The sequence below is a fragment of the Xiphophorus hellerii genome, chromosome 12 (assembly GCF_003331165.1).
Source record: "Xiphophorus hellerii strain 12219 chromosome 12, Xiphophorus_hellerii-4.1, whole genome shotgun sequence".
Lineage (NCBI taxonomy): Eukaryota > Metazoa > Chordata > Actinopteri > Cyprinodontiformes > Poeciliidae > Xiphophorus > Xiphophorus hellerii.
In genome coordinates, this window is record NC_045683.1 from 31,563,945 (window position 1) to 31,575,686 (window position 11,742).

Genomic DNA, 11,742 nt, shown 5'->3' on the forward strand with positions numbered 1-11,742 from the left:
CTGTTATCTTGTTCAGTTTACAGTATGTGGGTCAACAGTTTACAGGTAGCATGGATTAAAGAATTTCATCATTCTGTAATGCATAAAGGAAGGGCAGGAAGGGTTGGCTGTCTGCGGTTTTATAGCATCTGCGTGGGCCACACATCCTCACATCCTGAATTATCGGTAGGAAACTTTTAATGTGGTCCTGACGGATATGACTGCAGCTGATCGCTCCTGGGTCATTTTCATATGTGGTGCAAACATTTCCTCTACTTACCAACTGAAACAGAATCATTCATAATTGATTCCCGTCTCTCCTTGTTTGCATCAGACTATCTACGTATGTTGAAAAAACAGGAAATAGTTGTGGAGGTGGGATGTTGAGAGGGAGAGTTGGAAACTGCATTCTTAAAGAACATGTCAGACATAGTAATAATAACAGGAATCTATGTATTCACTTAATATCAAATACAAGACATTCACATTTCATAAATGTTAAAAATATCATCAATGTCAATCAATGGAAAACATCCAAGAGTTTAGATGGGAGTTTGTTTATTAAAAGATAGTGCAAAGACTTTATTTTACTCCTTCTAGGCTTTGTCTAAAGTGTTTACTGTGTTTGTTGACTTTCATTACAAAACAAAAACATACAAAAACACACACACACACACACACCCACACCCCCCACCCCATGCCCCCCCACACACATATTTACGTGGCTATCTTTGTGGGGACTTTCCATTGACTTCCATTCATTTCTACAGCCTAAACCTTACCCTTATCCTAACCCCATCCATTCCATACCTAACCCTAACTCTATCTCAAACAGTGACGTTATGAGACTTTCCATAGAGTTTGCAAATATCATGTTTTAATTGTATGTTTTATGCAAGTTGCTAAAACTGGCATTTCTTAATAAAATCCTTTAATAACATATGATTTTCCAGCATCTGAAGGTACGCTGAGAAAATCTAAGGGTCTGTTCCTGCTGACAGGGGGCCTACGGACCCCCACACCCACCCACACCCCTCCACCATGACCTTGGATGGAGAAACATCTCATTTAAAAATACAACCTCTCGACTATTGTTTTTTTTTTTTTAAAGCATTAAAGGTTTTCCTTCATGCACAGTTTGTGTTCTGAATAGAACATGCAGGCCTGTCCCTGCACGATTTGACAGAGTTGATGCAAGAATGCACAAATCAGCTTTCCTGAAAGTGTTGCATAACACCAGGGGTTTTCTCAGACAGGGACTGAAGTCAAAATCTGTGTTCAAATTCTATTCAGTTTGACTCGCTGTTGTCCATGGGAGACTGAAAACTCACACCACTAAAAGGCAAGCATCATTGCTCCCCCTGTCGTCATGGTTTCATTGTTACAAATGCCTAGTTTATTTTTAATAACTCCATCAAGGAGTTTTCTTACACAGTTTCTTGCGTAGCTTTCTTGCAAGAAAACTATGCATTGCTTGACTGCTGCAAGATGTTTAAACGAGCTGTAACAGGAGGAGGCTCACACTCATTAATGTGCAAAATTCTTCTGAACTGACCCAACAATTAAATGTGCAAGTAGGAAGAGTCTATTTAGATTAGAGGCTTTGGTGGATCTAAAAGAATGTGTGTGGGTGAGAGAGAAAGAGAAAGAGAAAGAGACAGAGAGAGAGACAGAGACAGAGACACTAAGTAAGGAAATCTCACTTTTAAACCATGTTGCATAAAGTCAGTGGCTCCAAAGTTTCAGTTTTCTTCAGAGTAACAGAACTGCTAATGAGTCTTCTACCACAGTGGAGTGGAGGAATGGTGTTCCTCTATTCTTTACAAATTCCTACGGACGCTTTAAGGCCAAGCCAGAGCATCTCAACCAGATCAAAGCCCAGACTTTGACTAAGCCTCTCTAAAACCTCCATTTTGTTTCTTTTTAAATCATTCACAGGTGCGTATTGGTCTGCATACACTACAGGCAGCCATTTAGGTCCTGAAGCAGCGAAGCGGCCCCAGGCTGTGCTGCCACCGCCGTGTGTGAGCAGAGGTGTGCTGTCCACAAAATACAAAGTTATTTTTTCTTCTGTTGTTGTTGTTTTCTTTTGTGAGAAATGTGAGTTGTGTGTTTTGGTCAACTGCGGTTTTGCAGTGTTTCCGTTTTTGGCTTCATTGATTGTTCTAGATAAATAAAACATGAAAACAGCTGTTTGGGTTTTCTCAGTTTTCTCAAACATTAAGATGTGTTTCGCGATCGCCAAAACTTCAAGCTTGACAAAAATCAGAAATATGAACTTTAAACAAAGATATTTAACGGTGATGGAGTGGCAGACTGGTCAGGGTGACTCTTTGAACAAACAGAAATCTGTGTGTAGCCAAGAAAAGTGGAGCAGAAGATGACAAAAACAATGACAAGAGCATGTTTTGATTGGATGAAGTGGTTTATTAGTTTCTGGTAAACGAACAGGAAGTGTGCCAACATAAAATGCCATTATTTCCCTTGAGGCTGTCGACAATGTGAAACTGAGATATACGCTACAGGAAATACAGATCAGGTTACGGCTTCGCCATGAGAGACGGACATGGTGTCGTGTTACAGGATTCCCCACATGTCTTCCGAGACTTGCTGCCAAGCAGCATCCCCATAGCATGACCCTGCCACCACCATGCTTCACAGTGGGGATGTTTATGTGTTTATGGTGATGTGCAGTGTTTGGTCTCATCCGAGCAGAGAGCTTTTTTCCACTACCTTCACTGATTCACCATTTACAACAAGACAGCCAAAGCCCTTTACAAAAATAGTCAAGAGAATAATGTAAAATATCACAGTACTAGTGTTTTTGCAAAATCTTCTGAGCTACATCTGCCTTACTGGTAGACCTGGGAGTGTCTCAGAATATTTCTGAAATATATGGGACGATGCACTCACATCCTGCAGAATTGTATCTTTTCAGCGGTGGGTGACCTCTAACATGTTCATATTTTACACTGTACATCTGCTGTTATTGCTACAGCTTCTGAAGAGGATGGTGATATGCCTGATAGAAATGGTTGTGATGATGAAGGTTGTCAGAGCTTTTAGAACAGAACTTTGAGACCAACAGCAGGGAATTGGAAGTTCTGCTGTGCTTCTGATTTCAGTCTCCTTTGAGAACAGCTTTACAGTAATTTAGTATAGTTTGAACTGTAATCTTATAGGTATGTATTGCTATTAAAAGTTGTTTGAGGTCATACTTGCATCTTTATTATAAATATTGCTGCAGTGATTGATGATGTTTAATAGTTTGACAAAACACATCTATGTGAGGAGAACCCAGGCAACAGCTGTTATCCACAGAGGCTCTTCATCTCAGATGCTGAAGCTTGTAGCTTCTTCAGCGTTGTCATGGTGACCTGGCGTCCTCTCTCCAGTCTCTTTGTTGACGGTCTCAGGTTGTGAGGACAGCCTGATCTAGGCAGGTTTACACATGGACCAGATTCCTTCCATGTCTTGATTCATTGAAATGAACTCCAGGGAATGTTTCTGTTCATCCACTGACTTTTATTCAATAACCTTACCCAGGATACTGATGAACCAGTGAATGGACCTTCCAGAACCAGAACCAGAACCAGCTGTCTTTGTACTACAATCACTGGAGACACTCACTGCACTCAGATGATCTCCACTACTAGAACCACCTGGCTGGACCTCTGTTGAATTAGGTCAACAGTTTTAGAGTGGGCGAATATTTATGCAATCACTCATTTGATGTTACATATTTTTATTTGTCATTATTTTTTAAAAACCAGTTTCCATTTTGATATTTAAGTCCTTTTGTATTTTTGTTTTGCAAAAGCCTAATTTTACTGACCATGATTGAGTTGTAAAAGCAATGAAACCTCCAAGGGGGTGAATACTTTTCATAGCCAGTATAAATCATATTCATGTTCATGTTCATGTTCATCATGTTCGAATGTTATACACTCAGGCATATCCTTGTTCGTAAGTTTGGATTCTGTTCTGATGAAGTGAAACTGAACTTGTTTAGATCATATTGTACATCACTGTATTCTGCACATTTGTGGTGCAATTTTAAAAAAGCCAGTCTTCAAAGACGGAAGGTGGCTTATAATGATGCACTGAGACTCTTGTTAAATAAACCCAGATGGACCTGTGCCAGTGAACTGTTTGTATCTGCTCGCGTCAGCACTTTGATGGCTGTTTTAAGAAAGCTTATGTATAAATTTATTTGTCGGTTAAACGAGTCTAATAATAGAATTATAATACTGTTAACTAATATCAAATATAGTGCAGTAAAATACTCATCTGTACTCTGGAGACATTGGTATGATTCCCTTCTGAATAGCTAGGAGTCGTTTTTTATTTTTATTGTACTTTTTTTTTTATTTTATTGTCTTTGTTTTCTTTTGTATGTAATCTGGACTCTGAGTCTGTAATAAAATCTATATATATATTCCTAGATATAGACTTATAAAGACAACTGCAGGTTCCTGCACTCTTTGCAGTTGGTAAACTAGACCAGTTGCTCCTGTTTATTGTAATTACAAGTGATCTTTGCGTTCATCCAGACTGACGCTCTCTTCCTGAGAACAACCAGCTTCCTCAGGAGATCATTGGGTCCTCACACTGACAAACTGAGAAATGACGCCATGTTGCACCAGATGTGTGTGTTTTTTAGAATTCATCTTTATTGCAGAATCCCTGAACATCACTATACACACTCCCAACTATAGAGTTCACAGATAGCAATGGCATTTTAAGAGTTAAATCACAGCATTAGCTGGAGAATACAGAAATACAGCTTGCAAGCCATGATTCAAACAATCATTTCAGCACATTATCAAGCAGCACCTTTAATAGAAAAAAAAAATAACAAAGTGAAAAGCCAAAATAAATATTTTAACAGGTTTTTAATTTGGACCTGGCCTTAGGTCCAAACAGGCAGCACACACAGCGCTGGCTAAAGCATTTCACAGAACCCATCAGACGTGTTTACATTTTGAACATGTCATTTTTTTCCCCCATCATCAGTTAGAAAAACCATGCTGACACAGCAGGACTTTAAAGAGAGAGTAAATACGGTCTGCTAATATATTTTTGGTAGAACCAGGACAGAGATCAGTGGAAGTGGGAGGTTTTATACTTGACAATCTAATTTTTGTGCTTAGTATTCTTTATGTGTGTTTTGTTCAATTGTGAAGCCCGGATGAGTTAAATCCAGTCAACTTTGCATGGAGCTACTCTGCAGAAACTGTGATTTTAGTAGGACAACTTTCTGTCTTCATTCTCCATCCAGCTAAGTTCTTCCTGTTTGCTGCCTGTTTTTAGCAACTTCTAATATCAAAGAAGTGGCTTCAGCAGACAAACTGTTTCACACGTAGCTCCGGCTCTTCAAATCTACTGTCTTTTCATCCAAATGAAGTATTACACAGCTTTTACACTGACTCTAAAAGACTGCCTGACCTTAGACATTTCAGTAGCAGCTATAGAATTTGACCTGATCAAATGACTGTCTCCAGCAAAGGGCTGCATTTTAAAATAAATAACAATAGTAAGAAAATGGACGATGGCAAAGATCAGATTTAAATTAATGTAATTAATTTATTTGTACACATTTGCTACTAAAAATAAACAAAGTCATGCTTATCATAAATCCTGGGAAAATGAATGCTTACTGAGAAATTCACCACGTGTACAAGGCAAAAAATCCCCCCTTACTTATTTACTTGGTTACTTGCTTCATAACAAGTGGCTTCCAGTGAATCACCTCAAGACTCCAGACTTATAGGAAACAATAATAAAAAACAATATAAAATAACTCCCAGCCTGATGCAAGCCCTATAATACATGTCCCTTTATATTAAATTAGAATAAATTAAAAGCTTTCTAGAAACACAGAAATATTTTAACCCAGCATAATATGTTATATAATAAATGTAAAATATAAAATATATCAATAGATTTAACACAAAATGGAATGTGCTGCAAAGTTGACATATTGGATTAGTGGGTAACACTTTATTCGCAACACTTCAGTTACGAACATGAAGGAGTCTTCATGAATGGTTGTGGTCATGAAGTGTTGTTTGGTAACTAATGACACTTTTAATGGATTTTTAATTCTATTTTTAGTACAATTTTTCATTAAAAGTGTCATTATTTACAAAATGACACTTCATGACAACAGTCATAAACACTCATGAAGACTCCTTCATAACAGGTGTCACGTTGTGTTTAAGACAGTGTCATATCAACGTTATGCTCACTTCAAATAAATTGTTACTGATTCGTGTAGTTTAATTGCATCAGTGCTGTGGCAGCTGTTAGTGAAAAGAAAATGCAGAAAGGAAGCCAACCTGCTGCTGACAAGGTTCTACTCGGTGCTACAGAGGTGGACTAGTTAAAGCATAAACCTGCACTGGTGCGTACAATCTTTATTGAAGCAACTGCATCGTTGGACTCAGGAGCCAGTTAGTGGCTCCTGAGTCCAATCATCGAACACGAGCTGAGCTCCAAAGAATGACTGGAACTCATTTTTACGCATAAGGTCTGGATGAGAAGAAGTTACATGTAGTTTGTCATTAGTATCCAGCTTAAATATGCCAGATGTGAAGAGAGATTTCTTTACATTTTGCTTGCAAGCCACTGTATCCACTGCTGTCAGGAGCGGTCGGTCCTTTCCGTCACCTTGTCTGAAGACATACACCCAGCTAGAGACCATCAGGAAAGGTGTACGATCACAGTCACTGCTCTCAATCTCATAGAGGGCCTGCAGGAAGACTCTGTAGAGGCCCTTTCTGGGCACCATCAGACTCCCGTTGGAGTACCTGAAACCTCCATCAATGTGCGCCTCTCCTAATGTGTGTTGCCAAAGAAGATATCTTCCATTCGTGATGTTACCCTTTGGAGCTGAAAGTGCAGACAGAAACACAAGATAGGATTGGAGATCTTTCTTCTTGCTGTAAAACATCTAATATTTCATGCAAAATTAAGGAAGAGTCAAAGGAAAGAACAGGACTCCACTGGCAAAAGGTTCAATAAGATCAAACTCAATATTATCTGGTTTGTACTGGTTATACTTCCATCACACTACTGTGTTTATGCACATGATGCTGAAGAATATCTAGTGTGGTCATCCAGCTCAGTGGCTGTCATGGTATCAGAAAAAATGGGCAGGAATCACTGCTGTTTTCTTAAAGCTGCAGTAAAGTAGATGTTTTTACATATTTGTTTAAACTGTCGCCATGTCATGACAGTATAGCATGAGACAGATAATCTATGGAAAAACAGATCTCCTCCACCTCCTCCATAAGCTATTATTGCTGTCTGAAGAAATGCAAAAACAACCAATCAGAACCAGGAGGAGGGGTTCTGATTGGCTACTGTCGGATGATCTGACAGTAGCTTGTCTGAGTGTTAAGCTTAAAGGGAGATGAACACTCAGTGGTGCTGTGCTAGCACTGATAAAGATCCACTCACCTCAGCATATCGAACCCTTAAAGTAGCTGAGTCGAGGGAGGAATGGGCCTCTAAAACCTTTACTAGAATATGTAATTAAACTCATAATTTCATGCCTTTATTATCTTACTGTCTTATTCTTTTGTTCCATATCACTGGAAGAGAGTGAAACATGAAGTGATAGTCTTAAGTGTTGACTGTGTAGTATCTGGCTAAAAATAAACTAACTCAGCAGATTCCTGGGGAGGGAGGAACGTGGCTTGTCGCCCAGCTGCAAACTAATAGCACATGCTTTACAAATGGTTGAATGGGACTTTCCCAAAATAAGAAGTTAATTTCTGGAGACATTCCCAAAACACCTACATGCGTATGTCAGTAGGCACGACGTGACCTAGATAATCTCCAGAGTACTTTACCTCAATACTTCAGTGTTATTCTGTAAGACAATCATGTCTGGGCTGGGCCGTGTTAAGACACTTTATTATTAATACTAGAATGGTTCCTTATCAGGCACACAGAAGTGGGGAGAGGCCAATAAATAAGAGAAAAGCTGAAGAGTCAGTGTCAGGGACGCTAGGCCTGCTTACAAACGGAAACCCAGAAAAGTCCTCCTTCCCTCATGTTTAAGTCTGTAAAACATCACTACCTGTCAACATGGCGCTCGGAAGCCTCTGTGCACTTTGAGGTTGTTGCAGCTTTTCAGCAACACCTAAGACAAAGATACAAAATATTTCGCCTTTAACAAATGATGTGTAAAACAAAAACCGACTTCAGCATCAACCTCTCACCAAACAACACATTTACCTGATGACTGGCTGTCAGACTCAGACTTGGTCTGCAAGAAAAAAACAAACACAGGCTTTGTTAAAACAGGAAAACAGGATCAATTTCTAAATTGGCGCTAAAAAGATCCTGTGGTTGTGAAACAGGCGATTCTGTTTAAAACCTGACCAATCACACTGCAGCTGGTTTATGGTGCTGAAGTACAGCTGCAGCATGACTTCTAAAACAGCAGAGTCTGAACTAAAAATAGCTTACATGAATGTTGTTGAAGTTGTGCCCTGCAGCCAAACAACCTTTATATTACAATAAGACTAGCAAACCTTTATTATTTCAACCCAGCACCTGTAGAAAGCCTAGCTGCTTTTAATGTGTTACAAAAATGTAACAAGAATGGAGTCTAGTTTTCCTGGACTGAACATGTGAAGGAGGAAAGATTTTTACAGAATTCCGTCATGTTTTTAGCAGCAGGGAATTATTTTAACAAAGCAGACCCACCTGCACTGTCTTCCACGAACCTTTTCAGTGGTTTCCCTCTATTTCTCCTCCACTGACAGTTTCATAAACAAAATCCTTTGTCTAATATTTTCACAATCCCTGCTGTGCACATGTCCAAAATATTTAGGCCTTGCTTGTCCAACTTTATGTCTAATCTGCTCTATTTTTTATTGTTTTTATTTTGCTCAGGAATCAGCCAATGGATTTCCGGGATACACTTTGGTGGGGATAATGGGGATATATATATGTAAACATGGAACTTCCTGTTGGATTCACCAAAAATAGAAGAAAAAAAAAATCAAGCAAGTTGTAGTAGAACCAGACTCCTTATTTTGGAGCAAAGTTTGTTACATTTAATTGGTAAAATAAAATAAAGTTAACACAAATGAATCTGTTTGCTTTGTAGTACTTGGAGAGAAAACAGGGTTTGGTTAAAATCCAGACTAACAGGTCAGACCTCACAGAAAACCAGAAATCAGCAAAGGCCAGTAAAAGCCTGATGGGGGCATAACTGCCTACCGCTTGAATGAGAATTTATGTCTCCCAAAAACAATATGTTATATTAATCTACCTTCAAATGGCGCCATGTTTAAAGGGTTTGTTAGCTGTGGCGTGAACAGCTTGCCAAACCCACTCTACCAATGTTAAACAGCATATTCTGCTCACGACTGGGAAACATTTATATCATTGGATGATTGAAGTTTAAAGATACAACACATGTTGGCTTACTGAATTTATTCACTTAGCAAACAGAAACCTTAGCAGAATGTCAGTGAAGCGTACAACTGCAGCAGTCTAGCACTTGTCATCCTGCTGATCATCAGCTTAGTGACACATTACTGACGGATGCCATTTTATTCCTCAACCGGGATTAGTAATAAATCAGCAAATGTAGTTTTGTTTGGTCACACTGGAACACGTGTGTTGACCAACTTGGTCTCCGCTCCGTTATGTTATTGAGACAGCTTACAGGATCACATCTCCACATCTGCACTGAGGTTGTTTCACCTGAGGGCAAACCTTGTTCATCCAGAAAGGCACATATACCGCCCTCCACATCACCAAATCCAGTCAGGCATTGGCAGAGAGGATTCCTAATGGGCAGAGCCCACGTTATCAACAGAGCTGGCGAAGCCACAAAATGCATAAACCAAATAAATGCGGCACCATGTCAGTGGGAGGCGTGCTGTAAGACCTACTGCGAGGATAACAGTTGCAACAAAGAGAAAAAAAAAATAGATTAAACATAAACCTAGAGACCGACAATGAAGAGAGAGTGAGGAAACTCGGGACTTTCCCTGTAGGCTGAATCGTCTTTTCTCTCGGCTTCCCCGGCTCCGTGGGGCTCAGTCCACGCACCCATGTCGCAAAGTCATAACAACCCACATCTACAACCAGCACGTGCATGTAGAGAAAGTTTGTGCTAGGTGAAGTTCCTCTGTCAGAGTGCTGCCGGCAAAAAGCGACCGATATTCACTAATTTAATACATGAATAAACCATATTCATTGTGCACGAGGGAACACACCCTGACCTCCCTGCTGACAGAGCTTGTTCACCAGTTGCGCACTTTGAAAAACTCAAGTTTGCACCCTGCTCCACCGTCAGCAGCTTCTTAAACAATAACACTTTCAAAACGCGGTACACGACAGCTGCTGAGAGTAGCTTCAATATGAACAATTACCTGACTGTCAGTAGCACAGTCGCACGGCTTCTCTAGTCTGAGCGTCAGGAATACCGCCAGAATTCCGCAAAGCAGCAGAAGGAGCGCCGCTGCCACAAACTGGGCCATCCGTCGTCGGTGCCTTTCCCTCTGGAGCTGAATGTGTCGGCTCTTCTGGCACCGAAGGCCTGCCTCTGCCTCTGCCTCTGCCTCTGGCTCTGGCTCCGCTCCTCCCTCATAGTCACACCGGCAGCTGTCCTCCTCCTTCATGTCTTGTGCCTTCCTATTCGCGGACCAAGTCCCGACTGCCTGCCACAACCTCCATTTATCTGCACTTTCGCCCACGTTGAAAGCCGCGCTCCATTGAAAAGAGTCTCGATTAAAAAATGAGTTTCACCCAGAGTAGAAAATCACACCAGAACTTCCTGTTTCTGAGGGCTTTGATGTTCCCGGAGTATGTAAAAACAAAAATCTGCCTGGTTGGCATGAATAGAATATATGCGCGTGGTAAGAACAGAGCAAAGTCCCTGTAAAGACGCTCCAGCTGTCCTTACTGAAGACACATGCCAGTCCCTGCAGATTCGCTTCTAAAACGACCGTTTATTATAAAGCAAATGAGCTGCTCTCTCATTTCACATAGTGGACATCTATTCCGATCCAATTATCCATGTTTGTGTGGCAGAGGCGGAATTAGTCGTTTTACAGTTATAAACATTGTTGAGGAAAAATGATTATTTTTAGTGCTTAGTACAGTTAATCTTACGGCATGTGTAAAAGGTATATTGAACATTCTTATTTTGAACAAATTTCTTAATTTTGAACAGGTTTGTGTTAAGGATTTAAAATAAACTATAGATGGGCAAGCATTCAGAGAACAGTAACCAAATGCAGATCAAAGGGGTCTCTCAATGGGACTCCTGCTGTGTTGTCAGAGCACAGGAGGCCGTAAAATTAGCATCTGCTGAAGGGCAGTATCACTTGAGCCTGGAGGAGAGATAACGGGAGAGACTCCGGATTCCACAGGTATCTGTGAAATCTTATCTTATGTTTTTTCTTTGCCCAAATGACCGTAGAATCCAGGAGGCCAGGACGCAGCTGTTGGCTCTTTTGTTGAACCAGAGACCAAATGGCCTTTGATCTTTGGCGTAAATTAGGGGGAGTTTCTAAGTTTTTCTGAGTGTCCAAGGTAGCTTCCAGTTGGTCAACCAGAGGTATGCCTTAATTGAATATATTAAAAAGGAAAGACACACCTTCAGTATAAGAGTTCGTGCACAGGAGTAATAATTCAGAGAGCTGCCACTATTTTGCTTTTTTGCATCGGCTCTCTCCAAAGACGCATCTTTGTTTTTGTTTTTGTCTGTGTTTGTCTTTGTCTGTCTTT

At 40.3% G+C, this 11,742-nt stretch overlaps 1 protein-coding gene across 1 annotated transcript; it reads right to left on the reverse strand.

Annotated features, from left to right (window-relative positions):
- Positions 1–4,628: 4,628 nt before the first annotated feature.
- On the reverse strand, positions 4,629–10,856 carry LOC116729582 (tumor necrosis factor ligand superfamily member 15-like). The gene is made up of 4 exons (XM_032578226.1): positions 10,383–10,856; positions 8,227–8,257; positions 8,069–8,131; positions 4,629–6,873 (listed from the first exon to the last, which is right to left on the reverse strand). The coding sequence occupies exons 1-4, from the start codon at positions 10,629–10,631 to the stop codon at positions 6,425–6,427; spliced, it is 792 nt and encodes a 263-aa protein (XP_032434117.1). The 5' UTR covers positions 10,632–10,856; the 3' UTR covers positions 4,629–6,424.
- Between the last annotated feature and the right edge of the window lie 886 nt (positions 10,857–11,742).